At 43.4% G+C, this 17,559-nt stretch overlaps 1 protein-coding gene across 9 annotated transcripts in view; it reads left to right on the top strand.

Annotated features, from left to right (window-relative positions):
• Positions 1 to 14,259, top strand: part of UNK (unk zinc finger) — a 44,148-nt gene extending 29,889 nt beyond the window's left edge. For 7 of the 9 annotated variants that reach the window (XM_030461795.1, XM_030461793.1, XM_030461799.1 and 4 more), the window contains 7 exons: positions 3,282 to 3,350; positions 4,043 to 4,217; positions 5,399 to 5,500; positions 7,029 to 7,217; positions 10,201 to 10,382; positions 10,910 to 11,167; positions 11,560 to 14,259. In XM_030461795.1, coding sequence (XP_030317655.1) covers positions 3,282 to 3,350; positions 4,043 to 4,217; positions 5,399 to 5,500; positions 7,029 to 7,217; positions 10,201 to 10,382; positions 10,910 to 11,167; positions 11,560 to 11,715 — 1,131 coding nt within the window. In that variant the 3' untranslated portion in view covers positions 11,716 to 14,259. The remainder of the gene's footprint in view (positions 1 to 3,281; positions 3,351 to 4,042; positions 4,218 to 5,398; positions 5,501 to 7,028; positions 7,218 to 10,200; positions 10,383 to 10,909; positions 11,168 to 11,559) is intronic. The other 2 variants (XM_030461797.1, XM_030461798.1) reach the window with 2 other exon arrangements.
• Positions 14,260 to 17,559: the final 3,300 nt, after the last annotated feature.

Here is a 17,559-nt window from a genome sequence, read left to right as displayed (position 1 = left end):
TGAAAAAATATTTCCTACAAGTCTTTAAAAAATAAAGTAAAAAGGAATAAATATACCTGGTATATGTTTGAAAACAAATGGCAGGAAATCCTGCTTTCAGCCTGGCTATGTTTAAACTTGTGTCTGTAATATGAAAGAAGGTAGCCTTTATAAATACATACTGCTGCATCAGTATTGCATTGCTGTGAGAAAACAGTTGAAATATCCCATCCAGACAAGACCTTGCATAAAGTAGCTGGTTTTAGCAGACTCTGTGGGCTTTGTTTTATTTATTTTAACAACTTCTGCAAGATATGACCAAACTTTATGGTAGGACAGGTCTTGAACAGTGTTTAGTCTAATTAAAATGATTTAGTGACAAATACAGATGAAGCTACATGCATGGATGCCTGCTTATAAATGCTTCCATTGTCTTGCTTAATGTGGATGTGGCTTAGGAAATTGCAAATTGATGCAACACATCTTTGGGGGTAAAGAGCAGACCATGCTGTGATCCTGGCACTTCAGGCAGGCACAGCAGCTTGTAGCAGTTCTTTAGAAACAAAAGAAGAACCATGTGCTGATTCTCTAATGCCTCTGCTGCAAAGGAGGAGGGAACCCAAAGCTGAAGGACTGAGAGAACCCCTCTTTCCTGCCAGCAGGGGCAGGGTGCCAGGGAGGCCCTGCTTTGCAGAAAATGGGCATCAAGCCTAAGCCAAGGAGAAAGGGAATGGAGCATGAATAGGACTTTTAAAAGGAGGGCCAGATGATGAGCATTTATGTCTGAAGTCCAGGCTCTGCTACAAAGATACTGTATTTGGGTAGCTTCTTACTCGTGGCTTTAATTAAGCAAAAACCTGTGTTAAATGTCTAGAATAAGTAACTATTAAGATATAGATGGAAGTAATCACAGTTGCCTCATGCTTGCTTTCTACAGACAAAATTAGGCATCTCATAAATGTCCTGATTTAATTTTATTTTAATCTGTAATTACTTCTTTAAGTCCTCTGCAATTCCCTTTGGCTGCAGTGGGCACCAGAGGTTCTCATATACTCTGTAAATTGGACCAATAATTAGGCATTTAACTTGGTCACTCGTATTTGAAAACTTGAGAGACTTTGGCTCAGCTCTGCAATAGGCTTGACATTTTTCCTCTGTAGAATTAGTATAAATAGTTTCTGTCTTATTAGAATGAAAAATGCACCTTCTGTGTTATTAGGTCCCACATAGTTTGTGGTTAAGGCTGAGCCAGCAGTTAAAGCTAAAAATAAATTTCCTGAGTCCCAAAAGATTTAGCAAGCCGGAATAATGCTGGCAGCCCTGGAAGGAGTTGAGTGCCACGACCAGGAGGTGCTCCCAAGTGCTGACACACAGTACAGTGGGTTTGTTCCATGCTGGTTGCAAAAACATTCAGTTTCACTGGTAATTTATGTGCCCTGTTTTCTTCCCTGACTGCAACAGAGTGAGCTGGAGAATTCCAGCCTGTCCTTTGAATTTCTGTCTCGATGCATGCCCTTTTTAATGTTATTCAGAGCCAAAGGAGACTGGCTCAGTGGTGACAATTGGTTTGCTTTGTTTTTCACTTGTGTTACATGAATTTAAGGCAGTGGAAACTGGGACCAGCCTAGAAATGCGTTCACTTTTTCTCCTCCTTAAAGAGAAAAAACCCCTTCCAGTAAGACTTAACTGCACCAGAGCCAGCTCGCTCAATTGGCAGGGAGCCTCTCCTTGGGGGGGGAGCATGGATGCATATGTGCCTTCCCTTCAGCCTCTGACGGCTGTTGATAGCACATTTTGTGTTCAGATGAGTGTTAACAGGGTAGGGATGTGTTGGATAATCTAGCAGGCGTGTTATCAGACACACACAGATGCACTCACGTAAGGCAGCTACTGCACGCAAAGGGAAACGCGTCTGGGATCGGCTGGGTGGGAATGTTGCTGCATGTTGTTCAGGGAAGCGTGAGAGGATGGTACCCCCCACAGAAGGATTTTTGTGTCTGTATCTCAGCTGCCTTTTTGCCAGGCTTTGACCTCCCCCCATCTGCCCACAGGCACACAGCTGAGCAGAGAAAATTATTTCATTAAGTAAAACCAAGGAAGGGCTGAAATCTGCTGCTGCTCTTTTGCCTGTCTGGCTATGTCATCCCTCTCCAGCAATCACTTATCTTTTTCATAAGACTCTTTAAGCCAAAAAAAGTCAAGGCGTATCACTTCAGGTCAGTGGGGTGTCTCACGTGCTGCTGTTGTGCCTGGATCTCCCCTGCAGAGATGCAGACTGACTGCCTTGGTGTTTACACGATTGAGCAGATCTTATGCCTGGGATGTGTCACTGGTTCAGACCTAGGGGGGGTTGGACAGTGAGTAAAGAAGCAACCCTGACTCTTAGCACTTCTTTGCTCCCTCTCATATCCCAGAGGATATGATTGATCTCCCTGTGCCCTCTGCATGGAGCAGAACAGGGCCAGCAGAGCAGACTCTACAGGCTGGCAAGCTCAGGGGACCACTTTCTTCCTAGCTCTGGTTATTGTAGCTTAGGACTGACTGATGTGAGGCCAGAGGGTTGGTACCTGTAGAGGATATAGTGCTGGAAGGTCCTTAAGATGAAATTTTAGGCTAAGTAGTGGAATTCTAAATACATGTTGGCATACATACAGTTCTGCAATTCCAGACAGTCTTGACCTCACTTACATTGTATAGCTTTGAGCTTTACAGTAATGGGGAAGATTTTTGTGTTTGTTTTTTTCTTTTTTAAATCAGTTTTGATGATGTTGCTTTTAAAATTTCTTGGTTATCATTGTATTTTATTTTGCAATTCTTGTTAAGAGCTAGAATAGTTAGAGGGAAAACATAATCTGCATACTTTATTTCCCCAAAGCTGAAAAATGTTTACATAATTAAAAACTACAGTATGCCTCCCACTATTTCTGGCTCTTTTTTTTTTGTTGGATACCAGTGAAGCTGATGAGTTATTTATAGCAAGGCAAAATAATTCACTCTTGGTCTTGATTCTTGAGGTGTCCTTTGTGCTAGTAGAGGACCTAAAGCAGTGTTGAAGGCAAATGTGATTGTTACAAGTCTTTGCATAACTCCAGGGATGATGCCTTGGTATATAGACAGCAAATTATCTGGCATGTTTTCAGTTTGCTATGCATTCCTGCTCTCTGAATTCTCTAGTGCCCAGAGCTGGCTGTAAGAGAGGAAGGGACTGTGTTTTCCATGGCCTCTCCAAAGCCAGCACTCAGCCATTTTTAAATTTGCTGCTAATCCCTCTGGTTGTCTTTTATTCTGTGTCTTTACTGCAGCAAGCAAAAATGAAGTCCCACTCACTGGAGCACAGGAGCCAGGATCAACCTTTGTTACAGCCCAAACAGGTATGGTACTGCTAACAGGACTCTGAACATAGCTCAGTGCTCTCACCACCACAGACAAGGACACAAGAAATCTCTGGATCCAGACAACTCTGCAGGGAGTAAATGACAGTCCAGACACCATTAGGTTGCTCATCTTGAGGGATTACTTTATGAAGGAAGATGGGATGATTTGCAGGGGTGTTATTTGTGAGTGACCAGACCTGTGTAAATTCAGGATAGATTTGTGGGCCTGAACGGTGCTGGAGAGAGTCTCCAAATAACAGAAAATTGAGCTGGAATGGATCTCTGGAGTCATCTAAGTTCAAGGATTCAGCAAAGAAAATTTAATATCAGGTTCTAAGTCATGTGCTGAGCTGAGTCTGAGTGAGTGATCCATCCCTATGATTGCATGCAAGCTGGGAATCATAAGAGTTAATTCTGGGGCAGCCTGAAGGATGTTTGTAGTGCTGGGGTGGGGAGTGGGGATATGAAGGGGCACAGAACAGAGAACAGTCGGCAGAAATTAAAGAAAAGCTGTTAATCTTTCCCCCACCCCCCAGCCCAGTAGCAGCACCAGCCATCTGTCAGGTTGGAAGCAGGCAGGAGCAGGTTTGCTGCTGATCTTTGGCTCAGCCCCACATGTTTCTGGGGGGATTCTTCTCTGAAGATGTTTTATTTCCTATCTCTTCCCCTTTTAAAACTCTTTGTTTCAGGACATCCTGGGTATTCTCCCAGTAGGGAGCCCGCTGACATCCAGCATCTCCTCTAGTATCACCTCCAGCCTGGCTGCAACACCACCCAGCCCTGCAGGCACCAGCAGCATACCAGGCATGAATGCCAATGCCCTTCCTTTCTACCCAACCAGTGACACCGTTGAGTCTGTTATAGGTAACTTCACCTTTTTTTACTGATGCTGATAGGGCCTCCTCAGCCGTGGATCTCCAGGTGTGAGGATTGGAATAGTGTGGGTGTTCCCATCAACTCCAGTTTTTTCTTTTTGTCTCAGTGTTGGCAGATTTCTTGAGGCTTTTAAGCTTTTTCTGTGACTGTGACACATCTGATGTTTTCTGCAGGTCATTATGGATGAAATGCACCCGTGGGACCAAGAGAAGGCCTCTGAGCTATTTTCTCAGAATGCTAGATGCTGTAAAGGGCCCTAGTTTTAGGTCTGTCAAAGTTACAAAGAGGTCTTAGAGTAGGCAGGAAATCAGAGGGGAATTTTCCACAGTTACAACCCCTTACATTCTAAATGACAAATTTTATAGTGAGGGTTACCACCAGGTAGATTGTGAGGATTGTAAGGTAGATTGTTCTTCATGGAGTATGGGACAGAGGCTGTAAGAAAAAGAACAGGAGAGTCCAGTGAGTGGAGTCACTTCTCTGAGATAGGTGCAGGTTTTTTGGTCACCTGTTTTTTCTTGGTTTTGTTGTTTCATTTTTTTTCCCCGAACGTTTCTGAGGTGATCTCACTAATTTGTTAAAAATAATAATAGAAAAGAGTGGGCACGTGTGGGATGAAATTGTATTGATCACAATTAGTGATAAGGCATGTTCAAATAGAACGTTTGCAGGCATTCATAAGCTTTTTTTGTTTTACCCAATCTTTGAACCTCAGAGATGTTTATCAAGTGTTCCCTTCCATTGGTACTTCTTTTCAGAGTAGCTCTTCAGCAAAGTATGGACAAAACACAAGCCAGGCCCAAACATTTCATAGGCCAGTGTTACTGCATATTATGGACAGACTTGAAAGAGCAGTTTGGGGAAGACTTATGGGAACTGCTGTTGTTTCACCAAATTTTTGTTTTCGTTTAACATTTGGGAATGCTTTGAGACAAAAAGAAATCAGATCAGGCAAAAAAATCTAAACCAAAACCAAACCTGAATTGAAAAGCTGCCCATGACACTTCTGCCAAACCATTTGAGAACAGCATTGCACAGGGCATAGAGTAGGGCCGTGCAGACTGACAAATAGAGAGCAAAGGCTCCTCTGCATGTAGGCTCTTTGGGCCATCCTATCTCTTGAAGTTGTTGGTCCTTTATAACATAATTGGTACCTCTGTGTCTGGCAGAGTCTGCCTTGGATGACCTGGACCTGAATGAATTCGGAGTGGCTGCCCTGGAGAAGACATTTGACAGCAGCACAGTGCCCCACACGAGTGGCATCATGATAGGTACATGAAAGCAAAAGAGCTTTCTTTATCTTCTGCCAAGCAGTGTTGCCCAGTCACCTCAGTGGAGCCAGCCCAACACAGCTCTAAAACCAGTCCCGAAGCAGCATTGGTTAAAACAGCAATTACAACAAACTTTGGCAACCACCGAGCATCCTTGAAATGAGAGCTTGCCCTTACTGACTAGCAGAGCTGAGTTCTTTGGGCCCAGGTGTCTTGGGGATGTTTCTTGAGACTGGATGGGACTTGCTTGATTTTTTTGATGATTTTTTTTTTTTTTTTTAAGCGTGTAAGTAGACTCTAGAAGGCACCTGATACCTTTAAAAACAGGCCAAAGTGTAATGATTTGCATCTTAAGCAGAAAATTCTCCCTAGTAGTAACAGGAAACTCATTGACCTCGTAATGCTATCCATCTGTCACAGAATGTCATCATGGTCTGCTGATTTGATTCCTGTAATGTCTTGTCTCATTTTAACACATGGAGGTAGGCTAAGGCCTCTTCTGCCTATCTCTAATGAGTGTCCAGGGGAAAAGAAAAAAGTCTCATAGCTTTTTGGTTGTAGTTTCTGGCAACCCTTGCTGTGTAAGACAGGTTTTAAATGAGAGCTAACTTTGCTGGTCTGAAGGTTTCCAAGGGACCACACTGTCTGGAGCTTTGAGGTAGGAAGGGACCTGTGGAAGGAACCCTAAAGAATATCACTTCCACTTCCCTTTCAAAGGGAAGATCCTGGTTGGAGAGTTTACTGTGCATGTCTGCTGATAGCCCTGCTTCTGCTGCTCCCCATCTGCAGTGGCTTAGGGATCTTCCACACTGCTTTTTCCTCCATTCATATCAGGTCTGGGTGTTAGCTGGTGATCTTCTAAGAAGAAAGATCAGGAGAGAGTTGGGAGTAGGGATGAGATCTCCCTCAATCCGTGTGTGGCAGGCAGAATGACCTCTTGTGTAGGGGAAGTGTTGTGTGTGTTGAGGTTGAGCTTTTGCTTATTTGGGGTTTTTTTTGTGTTTGGGGTTTTTGGGTTTTTTTGTTTGTTTGTTTTTTATTGCTGATAGATCCAGGCACTCCAGTATGTCTAAAGTGACTAAAGGAGTCACTGATTTGTGGTGGTTTAGACCTTGACCTTACTCAGGAGCATAGTGTTCTCACCAGAGGATGTTTGGAAGCATTAAAAGCAGAGGCACATGTTTTAGAAGTAAATTTTTCAGTACAAAGTATTACACCAGTTACCAAATTCATCATCTCCAGACTGACAGGGACTGAACTCTGCTCAGAAAACCTTTTGTGGCCTTGGCCACTGAAAGTGTGGGTCCATTGAATTCTGCAGGGCCTTAACCTGTGTGTTTCACAGGGCAGCAGCTTCAGTGCTCCTCTTGAAGGCTGAGAGGGGGATGAAATGTGCTGAGAAGTGGAGGAAATCCCAAGGGGCTTAGGGAGGAGAAAGGGAACCTAATGCCTTCTGCTCTGAATTCCTGCACTGTGCCCATACTTCATGGTCATACATTGCCATCCTTTCTGTGTGTTCTTTGTCCAGGTGGGAGTTTGCTGCAAAGTTCTGCTCCTGTAAATATCCCCGGGTCCCTTGGAAGCTCTGCCTCCTTTCACTCTGCCTCTCCTTCTCCACCGGTCAGCCTCTCATCGCATTTCCTTCATCAGCCCCAGGGACACTTAAGCCAATCAGAAAACACATTCCTGGGGACATCAGCTTCTCATGGATCATTAGGTAAATGCACAGTGTGTGTGTCCCATGTACATGCCTGTCTGTGCCATGTAAGTATTTTATTTTAAGTTAGCTTTAATTTTAATGTATTATTTCACTTCTGTCATTTGTCTCTCTTCTTCCCATGAGAACAGCCACAGTGCTAAAAGCTGCTTTACCAAAAACAGGATAATGCCTTCTGAAAAAGGGAGCAAATCCCTCTGCTTCCCTGGATGTAGTTTGAGGAAAAGGCACAGATAGGTTAAGTGACTTGCTGTGATGATGCCTTTTCCTGCCACCAGTGCTGTGCTGAGACTTTACTTTTTTATACAACACACAAGAGTTTCATCCTCAGCTTTGCTTTGTTAAGGAGAGGATTGCAGTTTGCCCTTGGGACTGTTTGTAGGTCAGATTGGCTGCTAGAACAAACTTGGATCATAGTATTTTTTTTCTCTTGTTTGGCACTCTGCATGCACTGTTGTAGTATGGACTTTGCAAAAAGTTACAGTGTCCTTGTCCCCTTCATTCCTTTTTTGTTATTTTTTGTTTAAATTTCCTTCTTGAGGATCTGTTTCCTGTATGAGGGACTGTGAAGGGAAGAGAAATTCCTTTGGAGCCTCAGCTGTATCAGAACTGGGAACTGAAGGGTCAGATCTATTTTATTACCCAGATGCAGAGTTACCTTGAGAAATAAAACTTTATTAGGCTCAGGGCTACAGTGACACTTGCTCTGCTGACCTCTGTGTTACTAACAGTAAATACTAGTTCTTTCTGTTGATACTAGAGGTAAATGCTTGTTCACATTTGAGATACACTTTGATCTTTAATATTCAGCTTAACTTAATAAAATTATCACATGCTTTTGTAATCTATTTCTGCATGCCCTTCTCTGTGTAAGTGCATCCCTTGTTTGCACAAGCCACTGCCACTCTTCCATGCCTTGTGACTGCAATTTGTTTGGCTTTAGCAGCTTTTATAATTACTGTAATAAGAAAAGATATCAGAGGGCACCTCTGCTATTAATTGGTGTTGAGGCTGACTGTTCATCCCAGTTTCAGTGAGAAAAGGAAAACTTGCTGGTAAGGCCTGCTCTTAATTTTAGAAGAAACAAGTTAAGCTGTTACATTTGTCTTGACTATGTAGTTATACAAATAGCAAAAAAAATACTGGAAACTTACAAGTGCATTTTTAAGAAAAAAAGTTAGAGATTTAGCTGTAATACAACAAAAGTATTTTTGCTGAGCTAAGTAGTTTTGATAAGATATTTAAACAATAACCAAGCAGTTGGGAAACTGGAATTTATCTATTTCATGTGACTTGCTGGATGAATGTTAAGTTAGTGTGTAGATTTTGCAGTTATTACTTGTTTGTATTGCAACTGAGTTAAAAATACCTAGTCCTGGGCTAGTTTCCACTGTACTAGATGCAAAATTTGCAGAGAAGACATTTCTGGCCCAAGGGGGCTTGCTCATGAAATGAGAATAGCAAGTGGAAAGGAGTAAAAAGAAACGAGATACGCTTGGTCAGCATTATGGCAGAATTTGTGGTTTCCCAGCATCCTGCTTAGTGCTAAATTCCCTTTCAGGGAAACTGGAGCTTTTTTTTTTTTTTTAAATAAAATGAGTTAAGGTTCCATTAAAACTTTTTGCTCTCAACTGAGCATGCTTCTGAGCAGATGGTGTAAATCTATGGTAAGTGGCCTGGGCCTTGTTGCTCTGCTGAATGACTTGTTAATGCATCTAAGCCCTTAGGGAAGACAAGTTAGTATTTTTCAGTTCTATTTTGTGTGTGTGTGTGTGTGTGTGTGTGTGTGAAAGAGAGAGAGAGAGAGAGAGAGAAAGAAAGTGTCTTGGATGTCACTAAATGGGAAGTAAGTGATGTTGGGTTAGTCCTCACTGAAAGGCCACTGGCCCCAGGGCTTGCCTGCAGGCACAGTCAGTTCAGTTGCTGTAAGATCAGAGTTATCAAAGTGCAGCTAAATTTAGGAGTGTTCCCAGCCAGTGGTGAGCACCTCTGGACAGAAATAACTCCTACATCCCACAGGTGCATGTCTGTGTGCATATGAGTCCACATCAGTCAGTAGCTCTGTCTTGATACGAGGTTTTCCTACTAGTTCTGCCTTGAGTGCAGAGTATGGGTGCTTATTTTAAGGAAAAATATTTTTATGAAAAGAGTACAAACCTTGGAGTCTGTAAGAAAAGCAAACCATTTTGATTGCAACTGTTTTTCTACAGCTCTGTCTCCTAAACCTTGAATTTCTTCCTGAAAAGAGAAATTATTTGAACAAGCTAAACTAGGGAAGTGGTTATTTGGTCTTATCCGGTGCCAGTCACTATCTTTATGTTAGAAGGTATACACCAGAGCTTGAAGCTCGTGTATATACCATCTCCTCCACTTTTTATAAACAGGGTTTTCCAGTCAGTGCTGTTCTTTGCATATGCAAACAGTAATGATGGTGGTGTGCTTTAGTCTTGTTGTTTGGGAAGTTAGACTTCTTTTTTAAGTGCCAAGCAAAGAGACAAAAGCAGAAGGTTTTTTTTAGGGTATAGTTTGATAGGAAGCATCACCTGGGTAGGTTGTGTATGCCAGTCCATTCACCAATTCCAATGGCTGTGCATAGAATGGCTGCATAGAAATGGCTGCAATGGCTGCATAGAAAAGCAGGAAGGTAGTAAGCTGTTCAGAGATTCTTGTATGAGAAGGGGGACTCAAGCTACTAGCCAGCTCTCCTGTAAAATCTGTGCTTCTAAAAACAGGTTCAAAAGTTGCCCTGACTCAGTTTCCAGGGTTCTTCCTGTAGTCTTAAAAGACAAGGCCTAATGGTGTGAAAATTCCCCTATAAAGTCCTTCCATGATGGATTCCTGGGTCCTGGGGACAAAAGTACTTCTTAAGATGATCTCTTCCCTATATACCCATTTTTGAATCCTGGATTTCACAGGGGTAGGGAGGAAATGGGGAAGTTGCCAGCACCTGTGACATAACCCTCTCTATTTCCCTGTGAAACAGGTTTAAATGGGATGAACAGCAGCATATGGGAACACTTTGCTTCGGGGAGTTTTTCGCCCAGTACCTCACCTGCATTTCTGTCAGGTCCAGGTGCTGCGGAGCTGGCACGGCTACGACAAGAACTGGATGAAGCGAACGGCACAATAAAGCAGTGGGAAGAGTCTTGGAAACAAGCCAAACAGGTACTTAGCCAACTCCTGGGAAGCAGGATTAGGGAGTGTAAAGGAGTAGGAGGGTGTCAGCCTTTTAATGAGAAGCTTTCCAGACACTGAGGTCATGAGAAGAGCTGTAGGTTTTACAGATTCTCATAAGCAATCTTGTTCTTTCTTCTGCCCTGGGAAAAGGACTAAATTGCTGTGCCTGATGTGTTCATGTGCAAGGTCAGGTGTCACAGCAGATGCACTGAGGTGCTTCATGGTCTTTTACACCAGGCAATTGACTTAAATCCATGACAATTTGCTGGGATGCAAAGCTCATCCTCTTGATGGTATGAGCCAAATCTGTAGAACTGCAGCCCAACCACATGGGGTGTCTGCCATGAGCAGCACTTTGAAGTGTAGCTCCAGGAATGTTTCAGAACAGGGCAGATTAGACAGGCCACATTCCTGGTGAGGAGTGTATGAAAATGGATAGTTCTGCCTGAGATTCTCTACTGGAGGCTGACTAGGTTTTAGACTGCTCTTTTAACCCTCTTTCTTGGAACCTGTAGGCTTGTGATGCTTGGAAAAAGGAGGCAGAGGAAGCAAATGATCGCGCCAACACAGCTAACATGGAATGTGAACTGGCCCGGGATCAGAGGGAAGCCTTGGAGCTGCAAGTGAAGGAACTGCAGGAGGAGCTGGAGAGGATCCACACCGGCCAGGACCCTCAGTTTCTGCGTTCTTTCTCTGACCTGGAAACACTCTCGCTCTCTTCACTTTACACTCTTCAGAAGCAGCTGCGGGCAAACCTGGAGAAAGTCGATAAGGTGAGTGACAGGGATTTGCAGGCAGGATCTTGCTCTCTCTGCTCCAAGAGATTGCAGCTTTTCTTTAAGACAGCCAGGAATCAGCAGCCTATCAAAGCAATTCCATGTGGATGTAGTCAAAGTGAGTTCTAGCCAGCTTATAGGAGAGTACCTGCATCATTTTTGTGCCTAAAGTATAGACTTTCAGCCAGTGAAAGCTGCTCTGTTGATCCTAAAGGTGCTAGAGGACATCATGCCACGCTGCTTTGCTTTTCCTTTGGGAGACAAATGGGCAGGCAGCTCCAATTCCTTCCCCTGATGCCTCCTTGCGTTTCCCCAAATCTTTTATCCCAGGAGCCCTTTTCCTTTGTGACTTTACTGCTTACATTTTGCCCTGTCCCCCTCTCTTGCAGGCAGTATTTCAGATGCAGTCAGTGAAATGCCTTAAGTGTCAGGAGGAGAACCGGGTGGTGTTACCGTGCCAACACGCAGTGCTGTGTGAAACCTGCGCCGAGGAGGGCGAGTGCCCCATCTGCCATCCCAACAGGCCACTCTCTCTCCAGTCGTGACCTTCCAAGGACACTTGTTCTAATCATATCGTGTAGAACTTTTTAACTTTATACATACGTACATATATATGTATGTGTACATATATATATGTATGTGTAGATATATATATGTATATATGTGTGTGTATGTGCATGTCTGTGTATGTGTATATATGCACACACACGCCCATACACACATCAAACAAAAAATTAGTTGCAGAGCACTTTTTAATATTTTACATCCTGTATCTAAACTGCCCCTCACCCGTGCCCCACTAATTCTAACTCTTGAGGAACTTTGAGAGCTGTTTTTAATACAGATCAAAGGGCCATTTGCAAAGAGTCTCTGTTTCTCCTCTTTTCTATTTAGGTGATAACAAATTTTTGACTATTTCCAGAAGGATTTAGAGTGGGCAAGAGGGGCTTCCATGTGCTTTCCAGAGGAAGAGTTGAGATCATGGGGAGGATCGAGGTGGATTGAAATGACTTGTTCACGTCTTCAGTCCCCCTGCTCTTTCACTGACCCAGCGTGGTTAAAGCCTTCCTTCCTGATGGAAGCTCTGCTGGGTGCCTGCCTGGTGGGCCTCACATTGCCGATCTCTGAATGTGCAGGAACTTTGTCTGTCATTTAATCAGCAAAGTTCACTTTTTAATTTTTTTAAATGCTCTTTGTATATTTGTATGAAAAGAAGAAAAGAGGGGAAAAAAAAAAGTATTGGACCTAGAGCAAGCTGAGCCCCAAAATTCAGTGACCTGGTGTTCATTGCTGATACAGCTGACATTTCCAGGTCTGACCAGCCGTAGAAGTATTGCCCTTGAGTCAGCTAAAGCCCTTGAGGAAAGAAATACAGGTGCAGAGGTTAATTCTCTCCAGGCACCCCTTTGTCTGGTGGCTGTCTAGAGACTTTTTACTGTTTCAGACCAGATTAATTTTGGTTTAACCACAGGGTCCTGATGCATAGTCACTGCTGAAATGCATGATATAATTCCAGGTAGTCTGAGGATGGTTTTGTTGAACAGAGTCCATGTTTCCTGTGTCAGCATCTCAAGGGTAGCTTGCTGACTAAGCCCTCATGCTAGAGATCAAAATACACCTGTGGTGACAGAGGAAGTCTAGTGTGACAAAGAAGTGCCACCAGCTTAGATCAGTAGCAGCTGAGCTTTCCTGTGACTTTCTTAACCAGTATGTCCATTGGGTTTTTACATCAGGTGGATTGCAGTAACCTGCTGGGATCTCAACCAAAAGGCCTCTCAGTTGATTAAACATTTTTATTTTGCACAGGGATGCTCCCTGTGCCACCCTTTCCTGACCTGGAAAAGCACTGGAACCTCCAGCAGCCCACTGTTGTAGGGAAACCGAATTTTTACCAGAGCCTCTCAGAAAGTTTCATATTTAATGCAAAGACAATTAGGTTTGCTTCCATAATTCCACCTTTCCTTTACATGGAAGGGGTTAATATGCATTCCCAGATGATCTCTTAAGTGCAGCTCTGTGTAGTTCTTTTTTTCATGTTTTTCCCATTAACTTGTTTTTTGGTTTTTTTGGTAAAAATGCTTTTTTTTCCATGTGTATTTTATTGTAACTAGCATCAGTTTTTTTAATTTTTTTTTAATGGAGAGACGCTGTTGAGTGACTATTGTGGCTATGTTGTTTGGTTATAGCCTTTGAATGTCTGTGCCATGGGGCAGCACATCTGCCTTGGTCTGATCTTAAGGAAAGACCTTTTAATAAAATAAGTGAACATTTCTTTTTTTAGGAAAAATAAAAAGAAAGAAAAAAAGAAAAAAGTGGGGGGAGGTGGGAAAAAAGCCCAATTAAGATAAATTTACTAAACAGTTTTGTAACTAACTTAAATCATAGGAAATAAACTCTTGAATCAGGTCTTTAATATTTATAAGAACCAGAGCTCATCAGCCTGTTTTGGCTATTGGTTTGTAACACTTTTTATTACCATGGTGGTTTATCTGCTCTCTGGCCTCCCTGGGGGACTGTTGAGGGTGACACTGCCTGTAACCAACCCTCTTATTCCAGCACCCAGCTTCATCCCATTCCCAGAGGGGCTCTTCACTTTGTCCCTTCAGCTGGAACTTGTCCCCTTGGGGCAGCTCTGGCTGTCTCAACAGGACTTCAGTTGTGATGTGATGCAGGGCTGTCAGGTCAAGGGGGAAGAGATATATTTGTCCCCAGTTTCTTTGGGGCACACTGCTTAGTCAGTTGGGGTACAAGGAAAATTCCAGGCTAGAAGAAACGTGTTTTTCCCTTTTGTGAGTAAAACAGTTTCTCTGTTATTAAAACTTACACTGAAGGACCAAAGAACTCAAAACTTCCCTCTTTCTGGCCCTTATAATTTAACTTTCCATTGCCACACTGCACTCATGGCAGAGCAGCCTGAAGGAATTGGCACTAGCCCTGGGGTGTTGTGTCCCCTTCCTGTACCCCAACCTATAGTTTCTCAGCACTCTCTTTGCACAAGCACATAGACCATTTCTCTATTTCCTCTGGTTCTTTAAGAAACGCTTCCTAAATTTAGGTTTCTATGGATTTGTTTGCTGCTTTAAAAAAAAGAAAAGAAGATATCTGAAATGTGAATTATTTTCTTAAGCATCAAATGGAAAAGAGAACTTCATCTTTTAGTGGTTTGTGAATATTTTGGGGGGGCCACATATATGACAATTTCCTAACTGAATGAGGTGAGAGTAGAGGGAAAGGGACAGTATTTCTGCCCCACTCCAGCACTTGTTACTGCCTGCCTGAGGCAGGAGGGATGAACTGTGATCACAGCACTGCACTGGAGGCTACAGTCTGTGGTCAGCTTTTGGATGGTGTAAAAATGAAAAAAAAAAAAAGTCTTGTTGAAATAAACCTGGTGCTAATATGTACAGCCCCTGTCATGTACTGTCATGCTTCCTTCTGAAGCAGAAGCTCCATTTACAGGACACACAATAACACATCAGAACTGAGGTGGCTTTTTTGGCCGAGTCATGCTTCAAAACGAAGTGTTGGTCCACAAGGCTTCTAGATGAGCAGCCCAGTTGGCTGTCACAGAGCAGCCATGAACATGCCTGGGTCCTGCCTCCTTATGCAGACTCCTTATTAGATAATGTTTTCCTCCCCAAATTTTTGTTTTCAGCTTTGGAAGCATTCTCCTCAGTGACTGTGGAGGTTGGATGCTTCTGAGCTAAGAGCTGGGGGAGTCTTTGTGTTGTGAAACCACAGTATCTTAAAGGTCAATAAACTTTTACATTATTATGGAAAAACAATATAGAAGCAGATGGCTTAAGACAACACCATCCTGGGTAGATATCAAAAAGCAAGGCTAGAGCTGTAGATGATAGCCAGGAGCTAAAGATTTTTGGCATCGCTTTGGGCTAACAGGACCACTTTCAGATCATCTCCAGCCTTAGATGATGTAGCCACATGCCAGCAGTGGCACAGGAGGGACTGGGGGAGTCTCAGAGCTGGAGCACAACGTTTTCCTTAAGCAGAACAACCCCCCTCCGAAGGGGCTGGCTGCAGCAAAACCCTGCCCAAGGGTTTGACATGTTCCGTACATCTCTGAAGCTGAACCTGAGCCACTTGCAAGGCTTGTACAGCTGAGACAACGAGAAGTCCTTGCCCTGTGAGGAAGCCCATAACGCTGAACAGACTCAGTAATTCATTGCTGTGCCACCAACCTCCAAACCTCTTTTTCTCCTTTTCCCCCATCTGAGAAGGAAGAATATTACCAGTGTTTTCCTCCAGAATCATAATAATCCTTGGAGTGATGGCCAACAGCAAAAAAAGTAGATGTTACCTATGTAAAACCTAGCATTTTAAAGGTGAAATATTCCTGCAAACTAGTGACTGCATCGGAGAGATTTCTGGGGCTTCCCCTCTCCGTAGCTTCCAATGTTAAAACAAAATAAATACAATATACGTTTTTAAAAATAATAATACTACACACTGCAGTATTTCTGGTGGCAATTCTTGACCAGTCTCTTCCCTGCTTTCCCCAGGAGGAAGGGCACTGGGCAGAAGAGCCCCTAGTCCATGTAGAAGTTGGCAGAATGGTGATCGGTGGTGTGTAAACTGTGTTGTTGATTCCATGTATAGAACTGTGATTTCAGCTGTCGTTCTCTCGTACTCTGTAAATATGTGTTTTGGCTGTCGGAAACCTGGTTTAGACTCTTTTCTTGGCAGAGTGAACTTGCATGTGGGGCTGGAAAGAACTCAATCTGTGTCACAGTTTCCAAGGGCAGGATGGATTTGGTTGGTTTTTTGGTTTTTTTTTTTGGTTGGTTGTTTGGTTGTTTTTTTTTTTTTAGAGGACAATAAATTTTTATTTTTTTGCTAAGAAAAAAAATAAATTCTAAAGCAGTGTGTGCATGTGTGTGTGTGCATGCGTGCCCGACCCAGGTGGGGTGTGCAGCCCCCAACTCTCTGCCTGTGCTGGGGTGTGGGAAGGTGTGGGGAAGTCTTTGTGGTGGGTCCCTGGAAACAATGTGAGGAGAGGCTAAGAAGACTGGGTTTGCTGAGCCTTAAGAGAAGGCTTCAGGGACACCTTATCTTGGTGTTCCAGTGCTTAAACGGTGGCTGCAAAGAAGATGGAGACTCCCAATTTACAAGGAGTCATGTGGACAAGATAAGGGGCAATGGACCCAAGTTTCTCCTGGGGAGATTCTGTTTGAATACAAGAGGAAAATCTTTCACTCTGGGGACAGTCAGATGTTGGAATTGTCTCCCAGGGGACATGGTGGATTCCCCCACTTTGGACAGTTTAAAGTCTCAGCTCTATAGGGTGCTGGGACATCTCACATCAATAATAATACCAGAAGGTTTGGAACAGGTGATCCTTGAGGTCCCTTCCAACCTGACATTCTGTGATTCTATGAACAACAGATTGAACCCATGGCCAGTTTTGCTTTCTCCCTTTCACACAACTGTGAAATAATTTCTCCCTGAGCTCCCTTCAGGATCAAAGCCCTTTTTCAGGGAGGGGGCTTCCCATCTACAGTCAGGGTACAATGGAAAAGGGGGGAAATCAGTGCAGTTAAATGGCAAAACCACACAGCAAAGTGCTTTTCATCACTCAAATTCCTGGTCTGGACAAGAGTTAACCCCTGCAAGAGCCAGGCTGAGTGAAGGTGAGCTCTGCCTGCCCCCATGTGCTTATGCTGCTGTGAAGGACACGAACATTTAAATCATTACATAGATGGTTCCACGCATTGGCACCCAAATGAACGCATGGATCCAAGAATTGCCTTTTATTTTTGGTCTAATTCATGCTTCAAAGATACATCAACCACTTACCCTTAGTCCAGTCAGAGCAATAACCTGAATCACTCAATTTCAATTATTAGTAATGCAATAAAATTGGTAGGCATAAGTGCCCACCCCCTTCCGTTGTGTTGTGCAGCCATCTGCCCGTGTCGGGGTTCTTTACCACCATGATGATGATGATGATGGGGATTTCTTCCTACTCAGCATTGTATTTGCTAGGAGCTGGTTTTGTGGGCTTCAAGGCTTATTTTTTTAATGCTTAGGCTATTTTGGTCCATGGGATTAGTTCTGTGGATTGTTTAGGGTTTATCAGTCCCTCTCTGTAAAGAGTGTGATTTGTGGTGGGAGAAGACCCCCACACAACTATCCGGAGCTGAGTAAAAAAATAATGAAAAAAAGAACCAAACTAAGACACCTTGGGTAATAAAATGCAAATGACCTCAAAACTGAGGGTAGCCCATGCCACCTGCTCACTGGGCCATGCTATCTGCTGCAGCCTGGGAGACAGTCAGCTCAGAGCAAGTTAGAGCACAACCATTTTTAAACATCCAGCTGAAAAAAATGAGCTAAAACCACATCCAGACCTGCAGCCACAGATAGCTGAG

The sequence above is a fragment of the Calypte anna genome, chromosome 18, assembly GCF_003957555.1.
Source record: "Calypte anna isolate BGI_N300 chromosome 18, bCalAnn1_v1.p, whole genome shotgun sequence".
Lineage (NCBI taxonomy): Eukaryota > Metazoa > Chordata > Aves > Apodiformes > Trochilidae > Calypte > Calypte anna.
Note: the sequence above shows the minus strand (reverse complement) of the source record. Positions and strands in the feature narration are given on the sequence as shown.